We start from the raw sequence: 19,657 nt of genomic DNA on the forward strand, positions 1-19,657 counted from the left end.
TATTAGGCAATTAAAGCGAGATCATTATTTATGTAAAGTGTACGTAAATATATATTAAACGCAATTTTAAAATAACTCTTAAAATTAAAAGTAGTGTAAAGAGGCCTCACTAATCTTTAAATAATAGTAAAATAATTTTACTGGTGAAAAGAAATCAAAAGAAGTGTTTTTGAGATAAGATGATAATGATTTTCTAACAGTGAAAATAAGCATGTGCTGATTTTTTTTAATCAGAATATTCATAAACAAACTTTTAGCTTTTGTTAAAAATTAGGGTAGTGTAGAGGGTGATCCTTTAATTTGAACAAAATTAAAAAATACAATTTTTCAATTCAATTCAGTTTTATTTATATAGCGCCAATTACAGTCAAATTGTCTCGAGACGCTTTACAGAACCCATATGCCTGACAAAATCACAAAAGCAATATGTGAAAGTGTGAGTATAAAAGTAGAAATATTTTTTAAAAATCTAGGCCTGTTAATGTTAGAATCATGATCAATTACACAGTATATACCATAAACTACTACAGTAACACTATAGCTTACCAGCAGTAAAAGAAATTTATTATTATCTGTCGAAAAAGACTTAACTACCTCGCTTTGTGTAAAGCTAATAATGTTATGCTATATTAGCTTGTTGCAGTACTAGCTAGCTAGCGCAAATGTTAGCAACAGCTGCCTAAATATACTTGCTGATTTGAAACTATATTTATGACACAAATATGAATATTAACGATAATAAAGTTATACCTTCTGTCCCACGGGTCCCCTCAGTTGTAAATTATGTGCACTATCGCCTAATGCAGTAGCATAATAGCTAACTAGCTGTTAAAAATGTAATATGATCTGTCTCGAAGGCTAACTAGCTCACTTTATGTTAAGCTAATAGTGTTATGCTATATTAGCTTGTTGGAGTGCTACCTAGCTAGTGTAAATGTTAGCTACAGCAGGCTAAACATCCCTGCGGTTGTGACATAACTTTTGGGTTGTGAATTTAAATTCTACAGGCCCCTCAATTATGTACACTGTCGTCTAAGACAGCAACATAAAGCTAACCATATATGCACTGCGATTCATTATATATTTATATGTCTAAAAGGCAAACTGTCTGACTTTATGTTGTGCGAATAGCATTCTGCTACATTAGCTTGCTTGCATGAAATGTCAGCTACAGCAGGTTAAACATCCCTTGTTAATTTAACACAATTTTTATGTTGTGAATTTAAATATCAATAATCTTAATGTAAAGTTAGAATTTCTTTCCTACAGGTACCTCAATTGTAAATTATGGACACAATCATCCAATACAGTAGCATAATAGCTAACTAGCAGTAGAAGTTAAATGTGTAGGCTAAGGAGGCTAACTAGCTGGTTTTATGTTTAGCTCATAGCGTAATGCCATATTAGGTAGCTGTAGCACGAGCTGCCTAGTTTAGAATGTTAGCTACAGCATGCTAAATATTACTGCTTATTTGATAAAATTTTTATTTCATGAATACAAACTTCAATGATAATTTTAAAAAGTTATAAATTCTGTTCTACCAAGCCCCTCAATTGTAAATTAAATACATCATCATCTAATACAGTAAAATAATAGCTAACAAGCAGTAAAAACTGTATTATCATTATTATAACTATGTTAGCTACAGTAGGTTAAACATCCCTATTGATTTGACAATGTTTTTATATTATAAATACATATATCAATGGTAATGAATTGAATATATACCTTTGTCCTATGGGATCCTCAATTGCAAATTAATTGTCAATAATCAAACAATTTCAATAAAATAAAATAATAATAATTTTGATCTTAAAATTTATGTTGCAGTTAAAGTCAGAGCTGCATCAGCATTTGAGAATATAGTTTTTGTTTTGTTTAAGTAACACATTTTGTGTTGCTCAAAGGGACTACTAAATAATTTTCAAGAATAGCAAAACTGTCTTCTTTTATTATTTAATTACTTTCTAAATGTATTCATTTAGGCACAATTCTTGTTATGTGTATTATTTTTATTCTATCATATTGACAGTCAAAAAATATATATTTTTTAAAAATGATGTTATTCTTGTAGGGGCAACATTCCCAGGTTTACTCACATGCCGGGTTGTTCTGATGATAATAGTGACGTGTCTTCCTTAAGATTAGCCTACTTCTTACACTGTAATGTAAACTGTCTTAATCATAAAGTGATTAGAGGATTACTGTAGCTCTTACCAACAGGCAGCCTTATTGTCTGCTGATAAAGAGCGCTGATACATGCTATGCAATGTAATAAATAAAAAGGATAAAAAATAACAGCTAATTTATAGTTCTATACAGATGTTACATATATTGTGGGACTGTTTCATGTGTTTATATCCAGTAGAGCTTCCTACCTTGACTTCATCTTTTATTGTGCTGTGCCTTTTATTTTTCTTTATTTTGTTGTGTTTACATTCAAATTCATATTTCAGTCATTGTGTTTGTTTAATTGGTTCCTGGTTTTAATTGCACACCACTTTAGTTCTAAAGTGATGCTCAATTAATGTGCAATTCTTTTAAATAAATAAGTCATTTGAGCACTATATTTTTTGTATTTATTTTATATTATAGTTTTTTTCACATCTTTACACATATTTTCTCCCAAATTGGTCCTCAGCCAAATAGGATCGTTGCAGGTGTACATTACAGAAAATTTTTGAGGAATTTGCAGCAGAGCAGCCTCCTTAACTAACCCCTGTTCATTGTAAAGTATCCCTTTTGCTCTGAGTCCAGCCCCTCGGACTCTCTGAATTTAATTAACTTTTCACTAGTTGCCTTGGAAGCATGCACAGCTTAACGGATATGCACTTTTTTCATCAAGTAAACTGTTATCAGTGCTTTTCCTTCAATGTGCTTATTGCACCCGAGCTACTTGTCCTGAATCTGCCTGATTGAGTCAAATTAATATTCACTATATTTGCACTTCAAAAACACACTGCTGGACTACAGGCACCTTGACATACTTAAAGTCCTCGTCTTACGCTACAGAGGCCTTGTTGTTCTGTTAGAGGCTGGGGGCTGTTGGGGAGGTAAAGGTGTAACGCTTATTCTGTTGAGATGTAGATAAGACTGTAGCTATAAAGATACACAATGTGAACAATTGCTCTCACACATGTACACTGACCATAGAGGCTATTTCTGAATTCGACAGCCTCACCACATGCTCTAAAAGGGTCGTGGCTGATCTTGTCGAAAGCAGAAGTGAGAAGTTTCAGGAAAATGAAAAAAAAAAAATACGGAAAGTTCTCAAAGGCACCTTTATGTTTGTGCAGCTTCTACTTCATGGCTTATGTAGTTTTCAGTAATTCTGAATAATGTGTGAATGCGGTTCCACCTTCAGTCTCTGCACTGATGATGAAGCTCCAAACAGTGTTTACGAGAAAAGTGCAAAGGACACACTTGCACAAACACCACACTTAAGACATAATTTCCCCTTTGATGCAGGTGATTAGCTCACTGTATTTACAGATGGGGATTTGCAATATTCTCCGTCGGCTTTATTGGGCCCATGCAGATGAATCCTGGAGGTAAAGGCTGTAGCAGTCTGTAGGGATGTTGCTAACTATTGCATCAGATGCTCTTGGGATCTGAAACCGAGTGTGTGTTTGCATGCACGCTGCTCGTTGTGTCTATACGTCTGCTGGTTGATGTGTTTGTCTGTGTGTGAGGGAGAGAAATGGAGCTGTTATCCACACTTACTCAGATGATCTGTGCTAATAAACTGACACCATATTATTTTTGGAGTGCATTGTGTCACTCCCCAAAAATAGTCAATAATGCAGCTCACGCAGTGATTTAGTTATTACCTCTAAATATATCTATTAAGCTGACAGTATGTCTGCTTTTGTATGAGCGGCTTTGCATTGCTTTTGATCAGTTTATTTCTGTGTTTAGTCCTTGTTTTCCTCATTTCATTCACTTTCTATTCCATGCTTTCATTAGAGACCCATTCTCGGCTGATAAACATACACAACAACTGCAAATCTGCTTCAGCTGTTGGGACACATGGCATTCTAACTGAAAGATTATGTATCATTGATGTATTCATGGTTCATTTTGTGCAGTGGCTGAACACAATAACAACTGCACAATACTACAATACACCAGCTATTCTCCTCTGTAGCTTTTGTTGAACTTTTATTTGAGATTACCTGAGAACTGGCGATTGAACTCTGGTGTTTTTGTAACTAATGGTGATGTTGTATTGCATCGCGCTCGATGGCCTTGTAATTGCATCCCATATGTGCAGTGATGTACAACATTACGCTTATAGCTTCACATCAAAGTTGGGTGTCGGTGAGTTCTCATCATAAACTGATGACATGGAGGCAGTGAACATATCTGACACTCATGTTACTCAGTAAATTGCCAAAGGGCACTTTAGTGGAGCAAATCTCCACCAATATGAAGCTTCTTCTCTTTTTTTGTCATGCAATAACCTTTTCTTTAAAAGACCATGATGTGCACAGAGGCTAAAATAACTCAAGGGTTTCCTCTCAGAATATTACCACATTGAGAAACGAAAGCCTGTTATGTTGCATAAGACAAACACAAAATATATTCACTGTTTTTTTTAGTTCTATTTTTGGGATTCTCTTGTTGAATTTAAATTGAAATGAGACCCTATGAAGTTTTTTTCAAATAATGTTGCACTTAAAGTTCCTATAAAACAGTCCTTTATTTTCACACATTTTGACATAATGAATTTAGTGCAACTTAACTGAATTTTTTGGAATGTTAAGATCATGAAAACAAATCTCATGTCAGTGCAAAATGCCATTAAAACATAATGCACCTTAGAGGATGTATCTTTAGGGAAGCAGTTCTCAACCTCTCCATAGACAGTCCCTTTACAGAGGATGGCTGAGGTATTTGGCTATATAAAAATAAGAAATTCCATTATTATTTTCTGCTTTTTTTGTCATCTTTGCTTCTGCTTTATTGAATCAATCATGCTGCATAGCTTTAGCTCCTTGGGCCTCACATAATCAGGTCAAACAGCCCAAAAGGGAAAATCACTCTGGACTGCTTACAACTCTTGAAGCCTATGACAAGAACTTTTAAGTAGACTATTGAAGAGGCACACGCAGCAGTAGTCTAATTTTATAGGCCCATATTTCATTTGTCATTGATATTTTTTAACATTTGTGAGGGTGGGAGAACTGAGAAGATGCTGGATGTGTTAAAAGTCTTCAAGGAGAGCTTCAGGTTTTCTCCATTTAGCAAAGAGTAGCTCAACTTTCTGCACAAATTTACACTTTTTCGGTGTTTAAATACTGTTTCATATTTCCTATACCAAATATTCAGCTTGGTGGGTGGTAGGTGGGAGTAGAAAATATGCAAATTGTGCATCAGCATTTTCCACTATCCTCTGGCATTTCCCCAACTCCTCCTGCCCTGCGATTCAATTCAAACCTATTCAAGACAATTAAAGACACATAAAGAACCCAAATTGTAAGTTTAAGTGTAACTTGTGCTGTGATCTTGCTGACAGGCTTCAGTCGACGGCTGGGTTTGAAGGCGGATGGGAGGCGGTGGAGTGTGTCCAATGGCGCGGCCGAGGAGGCGGTGAATGGTGACAGAAGAGAGGCGGGCAGCAGCAGCAGCAGCCAGCTGTTGGAAAGCAGCGCTCCTGAACCATCCGCTGCTGCTGCTGCTGCATCAGGTGAATATCTGCACATCAGCACACGGGGCCAGAGACAAACACTCCTCCTGCTCTTTTACACGTCTGCGCTTTCCAGCTCTCCCCGTTTGCTGGCCTGGATCAAGTGTCTGAAACTCAGAAGTAAACAAGGAGATCGAGGAACAGGTGAGAACTGATGCTCTATTTTGGTTTTTACGCACGTGTTCAGTGCGCTTTTTTTTGACACAATTTCGGTTTTTAAGGCAAATGAGCAAAGTTTCCTGGGGTTTTCCTGTGTGGCAGCTTGCATGACACAGCTGTGAGTTCAGTACCTGTTGCTGTGTTATTGAGGGCTGCCTATAGATGAGGCTAAATTAGACGGAGGAGCTTGGCAACCCGGGGACAGACGGGCTATTCTTAAACGGCCTATTTTGAATGACGTCGGCAATTTATCTGGACTAATTATTCACAAACATTTTTAAGCTATGTGTTTTTACAGTTTTTATTTATAGCTCGCTGTGCAAATTGAATCTGCGTCCTTGGGCAGCAGGCACATCCAGTGACTTTTAGAGTCCATTTCAGCGGTGACTGGTTAGACTTTCGGAAGCATCTCAGCTCAACAGATTCCATTTTTATGTATGTAATATTAATTTTCTGTTATAAGTATTTGCATAATTCCTCCTCTGCGTTTTATCGCCTCATAAATATAGATTTTAATAGATAAATAGACAGGAGTTCATTTTTTTCATCCCTTCAACCTGTTGCCCTCAGTCAACTGCTCTCTAGGTTTCCCTCCAAATGTGCACTGATGAAGCTGTTGTTCTATTAAAAATATGACTTCATTTGCTCAAGATGACCTTATTTTGCAGGGAATTCTGTTTTCCCTACTGTGCCATTCAAAGCTGATGTTGTGGCTCCTCCAGAGGGACTTTCTAAACTCCTGAAAAACTTTTTTTCCCTCTATTTCTGGAAGCATCAAATGTTCATGTCACACCCATGTATACCATGACCACTCTGGCTCTATCAAAAATATCAAGGAAATTCAATTATCTCCAGTTAAAATTAGACAAATATTTCCTCAACATTGCTCTCCAAAGGCAGACGAACCGTCTGACCCCCCGAAGATGACACACATGCAGACGTTTGTGTATCCCAAGAGTAGGTAGAGCTGCTCGTGCTTTGATGTACAAATGACATTCTTTAGGTTGCGATGCGAGCTATGCAAACCTGCGTCATGGACTGTAAAGTGTGATAAATTCACTGAGAAACTGTTACCCTAAGGCCTTCCCCCACTTAAAATATGTTTCTGTTTTGAACTGATTGAGTGCGACTACACCACAGATGTTTCAGTTACAATTATGAACCCAGACTTTTTTAACCTGGGTTTGGGAGATTGTATATGTATTGTATTTATTGGTTATTACAAATGGGGTTTGGGGTTATTTTTGAAGACAGCTTTCTGCCCAGTTTCACATTTTACTCTCTTAACTTTGATTTCAGGAGTGACTGAAACAGTGAAAGTCCTGATAGATGTCACCCTACAGCTGCTGCTGCTGCAGTCACTAGTGTAACACATTAGTCATATTTGATACACCTTCTTTTTGCGTGTCTGTCATTGAATAATTAATACATAACTGAACAGAACATACACTAAATAATATTTTGCAGTAGAGGCAAAACCTTGGTGTCATAACATGCCTCAGTATTTTAGCTTTTTGCAACTTCATTCATTTGTTTTTTTTACCCTATTTAACAGCTAATAGTGCCGTGCTGCCACATAGTAAGTCACTGGTTTCCTTGCTTAATATGTTTACACGTGTTTACCATGTTGTTGAAGCTTTTACCAACCACCATGCTCTGAATGACTCATGGAAAGAAAACCACTGAAGCAAAACCCCCAATACTTGACAAATGGCCTACTTTTTTCCCCCTTCTCATTCATGCATATAGTTCACTGCAGCACAAAAATCATCCAGTGCAGTATTAATTGGTAATATCAGGGAAGCTGATCAGAAAATTTTCTGGAGTGTTGATTTGCAAGTTGTCTTGTACGTTGTTCCAGTGAATTCCCCTGTGGACAGTCAGAAGAAACCATGGTAATGTCAGAGAGCAGGGCTACTGGTGCTTTGCTCAGTGTTTTCTACCACCTCACCTTTGGGAAAGCATCTGACTAAAGTGCTGTCTTTCCCTGTAGAAGCCTGAGACCCAGGGGCAAGCGTAAATGTGTGCAATTATTGCACTATTACAGGACAGACGGTGATTTTGTCTGCATTTGTGTCTTATCTTCTGGGACCACACTGCACAGGAAAAAGCTCTTCTACTTCCTTTTTATGTTCACCTTTTCTCAGCGGTCAGGAGGCGACCTTGGACATGAAAGGTCACAGGTGGTGGGTTCATGCTGCTTGGCTGCTTCTGCGCCTTCACAGACCTCGAATGACAGTTGTCATATGGGAAAACATCCAGAATTAGCTATGGGGTGCAGCCAGGCTCTTCCTGCCTGTCTCAGCCTTTAGGCCCTTCAACAAACCTACTAAACCACATAGAGCTCTATAGCTAACACCGTGCTGTTTGACTGGAGGTGTTGCTATATTTATCCAGCTAGTCATGCGTTTTCTAACAGAGCTGTCTGTGGCGCTGATAGTTGTCATTTGGTTATATCTGAGAGGAGAGGAACCTTCGGTAAAACCCTGAGATAAAGATCTATCTGCTTTGTTTAGATCATACGTCCTACTTCCCCCTATCCTCGCCATTAACATGCATTGATATGAGGTAAATTGTCTCACTTCTTGTCCAGAAAACAGAACAGCTTAACCTGGTGTGAATGCTTTGTGGTAGCTGAGCTGTTTGTTAGACAGACCAACACTGGTTTTTGTGGTCCTGCTTGTCTTCCCTGTGTGCTCTTTACCCTAAAGACAATGGCAGTGATGAGTTTGTCTGCGGCTTCCACTGTCTAGATGCGTCTTGTCTCTGCAGCGGATATCATCGGACTTTATAAGGTAATCATGAGGGCAAAGAGGTGGATTCTTCCAGAAATGCCCCAGATGCCTGTGTGCCAAGCTTACGTTGAGGCACAGCGGGCACTTCAGGGGTCGTGGGAATGCAGGCGCCATATCCGCTCAGGCATCATCAGGAGGGGCAGGCGACTAAATATAGAGAAGTCCAATACATGTCCAGAATTAAGGGGGAAAACCAGTGAAAGCTCCTCTGGGGCTTTGGAGAAGCACTGTATGGTCAGGTCAGAGGAGTCAGACTACCACTTAATGCAGTTGTGTGACTGATAGTGAGTGGAGATAACTCAAATGTATGTACGCATTTGGTTTTGTGTTGTACGGTTTGGCAGCAAAGTGAATTAATGGCTGCAACAAGTGTCAGTGAAAATGATCCTTTGATTTGATGTTTCGCTATAGTGTCCAGCTCTATATGGTCCTGCAGGGGGAAAGAGTTTTCTCACTGAAGAAAAAACAGAAAAACAACGGGTGTAACTTTCAAAAATGGACATTCTCAAGCCAGCCACAATCCATCCACGTCTTTGCCTTCTGCCCTTCTAAATCCTGCTTTTTCTGACCTGGCTGTGCATGAGAGAGGAGTGGGTGGCTTTTCTTTTTTTTTTTTTTGCGTCAGCCATCTTTCAAAAACACACCGTTTTCCTTCTGCTGTTTGGTTACAGCTATTGCCTGCTGAACCTTTAAAAGGAGCTGTGGACTGTATTTTTAACCCTGTCTCTTGGGGCTGTGCGGTGCAGTCGAGCACTGTGCCGTTGGCCCGGGGGGTAACCCAGACTGCGAGGGTGTCAGCCTGTGTGGACTGCTGGCCCGGCAAGAGTCGCTCTAACTTTAGACTGCATCGCCTCGTGGTGGTAAAAATAAACACCCTGCCCCTACCAAGGGGAAGGGACCCGAGACACTTAAACCAAATGGATGACATTTTCCCACCAGAATTATATAAATGTGAGAAATGTTTTTGAACATTTCTGTTTTACTATGAAATGTAGATGCATATCTTCTTAAATCGCTGCATAAGAATTAGTTGAACAGCTTGGAAACATATCAGTAAGAGGAGGAAAAGTTGTAGTTATTAGTGTTTTAGATCGTATTTATTGATGTCAGTTTATTTAAAACTAATGCATCTTGTATTATTCCTCTAAGTATTTTTTTTTTTTTTTTTTTTTTTTACAGGTGTCAGTGTATAAGCAGAAAACATGGGAAGAAAGAAAATACAAATTTCTCGTATTCTTGACCAGAGGAACAGACAGGTGAGCCCACATGCAATATTTCATCTATTTTAGAACCTGTTATTGCAACACATTTGCCCCAGCAATGCTTGCACAGTGTTAAAACTCACACTGCTGAAATTATAGTCAAGCAAATGATCAACAAAAAATTAACAAGAGACTAATTTTCTGATCAGTTAAATGTTTTTAAAGCAAAAATTCCAAACAGTCTCTGGTCTCAGCCTTCCAGTGTGAGGACTTGCTGCTTTCCTCTGTTTTATATATCTGAAAAATGAACATCTTTAGGTTTTGGACAGCTGGTTGGGCTCCAGGGACTTGTGATGGACACCTTTTCACTGTTTCCTTGACATTTTACAGACTTCAAGATTAAGTAGTAGCGGCAGGGAGATGCTACAAGTACTGGGAGAATCAATTTAAAGACAGAAAGATAGAAACAGATAGAAACAAAAGAAACAGTGGAAACAGCAGCAGCAGTGCGTGTCATTGCTGAGTCTAGTGCATTGTACATGCATAACACCAAATGTGACACTGACAGAGTGTAAACTCATGGAATATGTGTTATGCAGCAAGAACATAGGATTTTTCCCAGTAGTGCGAGTAAAAGGTGTATATTTAGAATGACTGAGTTGAATGAAATTGTATTAATATTGCACCACATTTGCTAGATAAGTCATCTTGGCATACATGATATTGCAAAGTCAAGACTCAAACAACATTGTATTATAGACAGAATCCCAACAATTTGAGCCTTTGAGCAGCTCTTGGTGACAGTGGAAAGAAAAGACTCCCTTTAACAGGAGTCTTTGTTGCCCGGTTGAGGAGGGAACAGAGAAACACAAAGATACCAGTGAGAAACAGACAGATCATGTAGTTATATATGATGATATTTGTAGCATGAGTCATTTTCTAAGGACAGAATTGTCGCCTTGTAGGTGTTAATTCAAGCTGTCTATTGCCAGGAGCACATGACGTCCCAATGCTGTAAATTTAACCAAATCCAGACGCCGCTAAGATATTTCTCTCGGTGCCAAAAGGACAGTAAGAACACTTATGTTCTTTCACACTGAACACAGAAAGTGCGCTAACAGGCCGAGATGAAAAGAGGAAATATGCCTTAAGTCTGAAGAGAAGATATATTTACCATTAGAGGAAGTTTTTATCAGCTTGATAGAAGATGAATCAGATAACACAGATTACATATAGACCATGATCTTGACATCAGCTTACACCACTGAAGATACATACAGTATGTTTTCTCAGACACTACAGACCGAGATAACGTTTGCACGATACTGCCACGTGAGAGAAATGTTTACATCATGCCCATAGCCTTTTAATACGTTAATAAGAAAGCAGGTTTTTGATAAATGTATGTTGATACAACCATGAAACAGATATTTTGTGAAAAAGAAGAACATCAAGGAAACAGTATAGAGGACTAGAAAAACTTTTAAAACCATTTTCAAAGATCTGGTAAACACAATTTATTTCTCATATCTGATCTTTTAGACTGAATGTTTTCTGGTGATAAGGTCTGTTTTTGTGGAGTTTTTCCTTATCTGAATTAAGTGTCTGAGGATAGACAGAGTTATTTGTTGTACAGATTTTAAACCCTACCAGGATGAATTTGTGATTTTAAGAAATATACATATATTGACTGTTTTTTGTGTGTGTGTTTGCAAGTAGAGTTGTAGGTTCTGCTGTTATTAAAAAATAAAATAAAGTCAGTTCTATCAACAGTATTTCTGTTAACAGCACAGAAAGTGAATTTTAATGCTTTTTTAAGTTTATTTGAATCAACTGATTTGTCCCACCTGCTTAATTAATAGCTCTTCTTCACTCTTAAAGCCGAATATACTCCTCTAGTTCACAAGCAGCTGGCTGAAAGAGAGGAGACAATGGCGCAAACTTGTGTTTATTTTTGTTGTAGGTGACTTTCACCAAGCGTAAGTTTGGTCTGATGAAGAAGGCGTACGAGCTGAGCGTGCTCTGTGACTGTGAGATCGCCCTCATCATCTTCAACAGCACCAACCGTCTGTTCCAGTACGCCAGCACCGACGTGGATAAAGTTCTGCTGAAATACACGGAGTACAGCGAGCCGCACGAGAGTCGTACCAACACGGACATACTGGAGGTAGAAACTACTAAAAGGAACTGTGTGAAGGGTTGTGGTATACAAAGCTGTGACATGACAGTCAAGTCTTGCATGATTTCATACTGACATTAAGCGTCATCATAATGCACTTTCTTACAAAATAATCAATTGATTTTTAGATAGAAAGCAGAACTAAGAATTTCAGATGGCAACGTTTTGCTAAGATGAATACGGGTTGTTGCATTTTCAGTGAAAATCTCCTAAACCATCATGCGATCATTGTGGGTAATTTTCCACATGTACTTTCTGTTCTGCATCAGACCCTGCGGAGGAAAGGCCTCGGTCTCGACGGCTCAGAGCTCGACAGCGAGGAGAGCATGCAGGTGGCAGCAGACAAATATCCTCTGAGCGAGGGAATGGATCTGTCTGTGGCTCGCCAACGCTTCTACGTCAGTCAGCACACACTCCTGCTCTCACACTTTTCAACACAAACACACACTTAAAAACCTGCTGAAACTATGTAAAAATAAAACCTATGAGCTGACTTCTCAAGTAAAATCTATTTATTTCACTTCTTTTAACCAACTGAAATAGATCGTATTTATTTATGCTGTTATGTTTTACTGCTCAGGGTCCGTCTCTGCTCTCACCAGAGGCACAGTTTCTGGTGTCTGCAGGTTGTGAGAACGGTTTCCCCAACTCCTCCGGATCCAGCATGGCCTCCCACAGACCTCCAGGCTTCAAACCTCTGAGCTCCAGACCCGGATCTGCCAGTCCTGCTGCACCACACACCACATTCATGACCCCACACTCAGGTGAGCCTGGACAGACAAATTTTTAAAACTTATGTAACCTTTATTTATACAAGTAATCTCATTGAGACGCAGGGTCTCATTCTCAAGCGAGACCTGTCCTCAAAGAACACAACAAAACAACATTGAGTCACTGACAAACAGCACTAAGGAACCTGTACTAGACAATACAACAATATAATATAACACTGAGTTACAGACAGACAGGTCCATGACAAAACATGACTTAGACATCAGAATGGATGTGCAACTGAGTGATGCTGTATCAGTAAAAGAATTACTTACAAAATAAAATCTACAAATTCTTCTGATAAAAAAGTTTTCTTAATTTATTGGCATTGAACATCTATTTATCATATGTTTGAAACATTGTCAAACAACCATTGCTCAAGCTTTTTGCATGAAAATCAATCAAATTAAGCGTTCGTCTTGCTGAATGCTTGCTCTGAATTTCACATGTGCACCGTCAACCATCTGTGCAGCTGGCTGTGAACTCACAGGAAGTGTGTGTATGAGTGTGTGTGTCTACGCACTAATCCGCACATGCAGTCGGCTTGTTCTGTGAAACCGGCCCTCCACCGGTGTGACAGTGGCTATAACATTTCTGTGGTTTCTATGTTGAACGCATCACACCTGCCTGTCATGTCAGCCTCTGTTACAGTCTTTAAATGGAAAGATTATGATGTGAAATAATCACAGAAATCCAAAGTGTTTTCTAAATACAGCACTGTATTTTTGGTGAGAATCGACATTGGCAGATTTTTTTGTTTGCAATCAGATCATCAGCACATTTGAATATATTACAAACACTCCAACTTGATAAATGATGGCTGCCTCATAAAGATTTGCTAGTTTAAAATTTCACCAAAAAGAAGAAGTTCATTTTTGCCACATTTGCAGACGGCAACAGAGGGAGGTGAGGAATGTATCGCAGAGAATAAATTATTCCTCTGTGAGTGAACAAGTTTCAGGTTTTTTTTTCACTTCCTGCTCCTTTCTTTCACTTGTTAGGCATCGGCTACTCTGTGTTCTCGCATGGAAACCTGAATCGAGCTCTCGACATGAAGAGTCCTCCTCCTCTGAACCTGGGCAGTGAGAACCTGCGAGCAGAGGCAGCTAATCAGGCCATGGGCGCTGCACGTGCTAACCACAACTCTGCTGTAAGTAGCTGTTGGTATCCAGCCTAATCAACACAAATAGTGATTGTAACACTAGGCAAGGCAAGGCAAGGCAGCTTCATTTGTATAGCACATTTCATACACGAGGGCAACTCAATGTGCTTTACATTAAAACATTAAAAGCATTGGAAACATTCAGACAAGGATGAAAAAGCACAATTAAAATGATAAATATAATAAAACAAAGAAAAGAAAAGGAAATTAGACATACATAAAAAAATAAAGTTACAATTTGCATTTAAAACAAGCTAAAATAGGCTATAATAGGAAAGCAATGGCAAACAGAAAAGTCTTGAGCTTTGATTTAGAAGAAATGAGAGTTGGAGCGGACCTACAGTATGTAATGCTGCCTAGAAAAACTGGAATTCTTCATTAAAACTGAATTAATATGCCAATAAACACAAATTGTTCTGCAAACTTGTGCAAGCATTTTCACAGTTTCTCTGACTCGCTCACACCTCTCACAGTTACAATATTCACAAGTTCTACATCGTGTTTGTGCAGTGAGATCACGGCATCGCAGCAAGGTTTTCAGTTTGACTGTTTCTGCCTCTCTGATCATCAGAGGGGTCTCCTGTATCAGGGCCTCCACAGCGGCAGCTCCATGGTGGCGATGGGGAAGGCAGGGCTGCTGAGTCACAGTTTGGGAGGATACAGTCTCCCTCCTCCTGGATCCCCTGGTAGGTCTGACCTGCATCCTCTGCTCTGTAGAGCATGAATTTAAAGGAGTGCTCAATGTAAAAAGCATAGCAATTAAAAAGGGATTTTAAAAGTTGTCTTTAAAAAAAAATAATGTTATATGCTGTTGTGCTGAGAGTTAGATGAGATGTCAGAAGTCTCATTTTAGGTGTAGTTTTTTTTTTTTTGTGGAGCTAATGTGAATCAACAATACAACTTGAAATGTGTTTGTTTTGTCATGTGACCTTGTTAAAAGTAACTGATGCAGCACAGCAGGATTAGCCTTTTTTTTTTCCAACAGGGCAACAATCTGCATACATATTTGGCTTTGAAATGTGAAATGTTCACACATGCAACAACAGCAAAAAAAAAGCCTTTGAAAACATATTTCAAAGCAGTAAGTTGGCAGTTTTTTTTTAAATAGTTTTATTTGCTTTTGTGCTGAGAATTAGATGAGATGATGGACAGACAGCTAGCCTGTTCAGAAGCAACAAAATCCACTTGCCATCTTAAAATTTTGCTCAGTAACTTTTATTTTTTTTAAATCTGTACAGTATAAATATCAGGTTGTGTGTTTGTGCAGGACAATTTTTAGGCTCAGAGAGCTCCTAGAGTTTCTAAAGATTGTGTAGACAGCAAGATAAAATATGTTAATTTGAGCTTTTAAGTGACAGATTTCTCCCTTTTAGGTTTATTTTTTTATGTTGAGCTCATGTGAATCAAAAATACAAACTGAAATGTTAATTTTCTCATTTTGTTTGTGACTTTGTACAAATTAGCTCCAGCAGCACAACGGGACGAACCAAATTTCTCCCACTTTCCCGCATGTACGTTGTGCTAAGTTCAGCTGACAGTCATATTTACTCTACAGACCTTAGCGGTGAGAGTGCCGATCTACTCATCTTACTCACAGCAAGAAAACTAGACTAAATGTCAAATTAGTCTTTTGGTTAAGTGGTGATAATCCCTCCATTCTTTAAGTAAAGCTGTTTTATTTAAATCCATTTCAGTTGTATTTTTTTATATCCGTGCCTCTTGTTTCTTTCCAGAGTACGGCCAGCCTGGTTTTTATCACTCTGTTAGTTTACAGCGAGGAACAGTGAACCCCTGGCAACCAGTACAGCCGCCTCAGGAGCCTCACGGGCCCCACGGGCCTCATATAAGTCCAGGGTAAGCATATTATATGTTATTGTGGAAGTAATATATCCACTGTGTGGGTAAAATGTAATCAATCAGGGAACTGAGCCTGCAATGTTGTTTTCTCTCAAAATGTTTCCCTCTGCTTTCAGTCTTTCTGCACAACATTTCAATTAATCAGGCACAAAACAGCAACAGACAACACTTCATTTACACAGTAACACGCCTTAAAATGACAGCAATTATATACTGATCATATCTTTAGAGGACAGTGAAGTTAAATAGTCAGAACAACAAAAAGGAAGAAAAAAATTGTATAAAAAATGTAAAAGAAAATCTTATACAAGGGAAAAAAATGAAAATGTAATTTATTGTGTAAAGTTAAAGAAAATAGCAAATGAAAGACAAAAGAAATTAATGATCAAAATGAATTAATTTTTTTAAATTATAGTATAGTGTGTAATAATACAACTGCTATTTGGCATAGTTTTTATTTTGCTATAATAATAATAATAATTATTATTATTATTATTATTCAGTTATTGTTGTTGTTTCTGCTGCTGTTATAAATAAATACTAATTTACATTTTTATTTTAATACTATTTAGATATGGAAAAATGTTATTTAAGCATTTAAAAGTTAATTTTTACGGGATTTATTAGTCCATTTTCTTCCCATAAAATATAGAATCACACTTTCTGGTGCCCTCATTTGTTATTTATATGCAAGGAAATAGTAGTGGGAGTGTCCTTGTACCTTTTTAATCCATAATGATACATTTTTAATTGTTGCATTTACTGTGTTGTAAGTTTTTTTGCCAACTGATGCCCTTCAGACAGTAATTGCAGAACTGATGCTCGCTCTTGTTGTTTGCAGGATGTCCAGTGGGGGGTGCTCCTTCCCCTCTCAGTCCTGCTCCTCCACCTCTCCACATCTGCCCTCCCTCAACCTCAGCATCAAATCGGAGCGCAGCTCTCCTGAGCACATGTCCTCACCTACCTCCCCTCCTCTGCACCACCTCAGGCAGCATTCTCCAATGAGCAACCCCGATTCTGCTCGACATACCCCTCCAGAAAGCGGCCCGGCCAATGGCGCCAAGGAGTTTCCCAAAGCCAGCTACCTGCAAGACGAGGAGGATGGAGGGCAGTCGCTCAGGCAGTTAGAGATGAGTGACGGCTGGCAGAGATAGCCGGTTGCTGTAGTTTACAACAGCGTCTCCCATCCAACAGCTGTCTGTCAGCAGAACCAGATGGGGAGGATGTGTCCCCATCATCCCAGAGAGCAACGCCTCTCTTTGTCTCCTCACACAGAGCTGGTCTCTCCTGGGCAGCAGGAAATTCTTCTCTGCATCACTTGCTTGATCCCACGAGGAGATAGATGCATACAGACTTACGCTTTTTGTTTGGTTAGGTTTAGTTTTCTGTGTGGAGCTAATGTAAATCAAAAAAATGCAACTGAAAATGTGTTTGTTTTTGTTTCTGTGACTTTGTTCTAGATAGCTGCAGCAGCACAGCGGGACCAACTGAGTTTCTCCAGAAGTGCAAATATCTGCATTTGGCTTTGAAAGCAACAGAAGTTCTGAGTAGTTCAGTGCTTGACTGTGGTTCGATGGGAAATTTGGAAAATGTCAAATTATGCAACATTGAAGTCTTTGTATGAATGTTATAGACAGACACATAAAACTAGACAGATTTCACAGAAGGTTTAAGAGGAGTTTGGAAACAGTAAAATGTTCCAGTGCACTTTTCATTTTTTCAAGTCTGTCTGGAAACACTGCTGATTTATTTTTGGTTACCTGCTGCCCGTAATGGCTGTGAAAAAGTCCCTTCGTAATGAATTTTTAATGAGAGTGATGGCGTAGAGGTGCACTCTGAAACCCAACAAACAGGAGGTTTGAGCAGCCTGAAATACTATTTGTGTTTATTCAGATAGTGTTTCACGGCTGTGCTTTGTTCTGGTGAAAGTGGAGTTTATTTGCAGAGCACAGTCTCATACTAAAGCAAACGTTGTAGAGTAACAAAGAGAGGGAGCGTTGATCTAAAGATACCAACAATTTGCAAGATGTGCTCTTGATTTGTCTAACTAACTTCATGCATTTATATACAGAGCAACTCTTTCACTGCAGGGTTACTTTAGGATCAACAGAAGGAACTGTTTACAGCAGCAACATATTGTTTAAGACAAACTTGAAAAAATTTACTTCTGGATGCTGTTTTTTTTAAGGAGTTGTAAAAAATGATTTCTTACCAGGTTTGTTCTTTAAGCTTTAGCTGTGTTCTTCCTCCAAATGACTCATTATATTTCATTGTCAGATTAAAAACTGATGTCAGCCTGCTTCAACTTAAGACCAAAGTTTTTAAATATTGTCCCTCTGCGTTGCACTCAAACACTGAAACGGCCAAAGGTTTGTGTCCAAATCTGAATTCAGTGATATAAAAAATGCAAACTTTTTTCCAAAGGGCTTCATTTAGTAAGTGCATATTGTAGATATTATTGAGCTAGTGATATTTAAAAATAAGTGGGACATTGTGTATTTAAACAGTAATATTCATAGGATGTTTCATTAAAAACACATTTTCATTTGGTTTTCATTATATCTGTACTTTTTAATTGTGTGCGTTGGATGTTTTTAGTATCGCATTTTTAAATTCTGTCCTGAAAATGGCAAAATGCACAATAATTCAGGTTATTTCCACTTATTGTCCACAAGGGGTCATCTTAGTTCACACCATCACACTGATAGGAGAAAAGTGCAGCTTTAACTGCTGGTTATTAATTATCTGATGAATCTCTATGACAGGACACAGGTTTGGTGATGCAAATACATCATGATAAACGCTGCAGAGATTCACTGATTCAGCTGATGGAGGTCTTCAAATCTGCTGTGGAATTAGCTCTATTTTCTTTTGTTAAATGCAGTTAATTACTATCAGCGTGAAAAACCAAGTTATCAGTATTCTGATGTTTTGGATTGATTTGTTTTTTTCTATGTTTGCTGAATGCTTCACTAACAGAACAAAGACGGATTTTTATTTGACATTTGTTGTGATTCCTTTTAAATAAAACCGGTTTAATTTGTATATTTGCCCTCGCCTGATTTTTTTCTCCTTTTTGTTCAGCAAAGGAGATTTTACTTTATCATCTTTCTTTGGAGAGAAAATGTGATTCTGCTTCCTCTGTGCATGTGTGTGTGTGTGTGTGTGTGTGTGTGTGTGTGTGTGTGTGTGTGTGTGTGTGTGTGTGTGTGTGTGTGTGTGTGTGTGTGTGTGTGTGTGTGTGTGTGTGTGTGTGTTTTAAGGTACATTCGGTCTGAAGGCAGATGAAACACCCTCCACTGTGTAGCTTTCATGTGTCCATTTATTTCCTCTTATTCACCTTCGTTCCCTCTTTTGAACACACACACACACACTCCCTCATTATCATGTCAGGCCCCTGTCAGACAGCTCACCACCCCGCCACCAAACGAGAGCAACGAGAATGGACCACTTAAAAGCCTGGGGACCTTTATATCTCTTTTTTTTTTATTTATAAAAATACATTCAGCACAAAAAGCCTCATTTCCACAGCTGGTTGTCTCACAGATACCATGCCTGCTGAACGCTTTATTATGCTTCCCCAGTAGAGCATTTGCCTGCCTTTTCCATTTCAACTAATAGCCAAAGGGGAAGAAACGTGGAGGAGTCGAGGCCTGGTCCATCTCTGTCGTCTCTCCTCCCTAAATGAAAAGAGACTCTCGCTGGGGTCATGTCTGGTCTGCTCCCCAGAGACCAGGCTGGGCCCAGTCTGTAGGGCATGTCTGGGTCCTGGTTTCTGGCACACACACACACACACCCACGCAAATCCCAGTCTCTATAGCAACCACAGCCAACCACTGCCG

The 19,657-nt window shown here is 38.8% G+C and overlaps 1 protein-coding gene across 1 annotated transcript; it reads left to right on the plus strand.

The window, feature by feature from the left end:
* The first annotated feature begins 5,549 nt into the window (after positions 1-5,549).
* On the plus strand, positions 5,550-18,860 carry mef2b (myocyte enhancer factor 2b). The gene is made up of 9 exons (XM_035949585.2): positions 5,550-5,834; positions 9,824-9,900; positions 11,810-12,013; positions 12,295-12,423; positions 12,606-12,789; positions 13,798-13,946; positions 14,530-14,644; positions 15,692-15,812; positions 16,657-18,860. The coding sequence occupies exons 2-9, from the start codon at positions 9,847-9,849 to the stop codon at positions 16,967-16,969; spliced, it is 1,269 nt and encodes a 422-aa protein (XP_035805478.2). The 5' UTR covers positions 5,550-5,834; positions 9,824-9,846; the 3' UTR covers positions 16,970-18,860.
* Positions 18,861-19,657: the final 797 nt, after the last annotated feature.

This window comes from Amphiprion ocellaris, chromosome 2 (genome assembly GCF_022539595.1).
Source record: "Amphiprion ocellaris isolate individual 3 ecotype Okinawa chromosome 2, ASM2253959v1, whole genome shotgun sequence".
In the NCBI taxonomy this organism is placed as follows: domain Eukaryota; kingdom Metazoa; phylum Chordata; class Actinopteri; family Pomacentridae; genus Amphiprion; species Amphiprion ocellaris.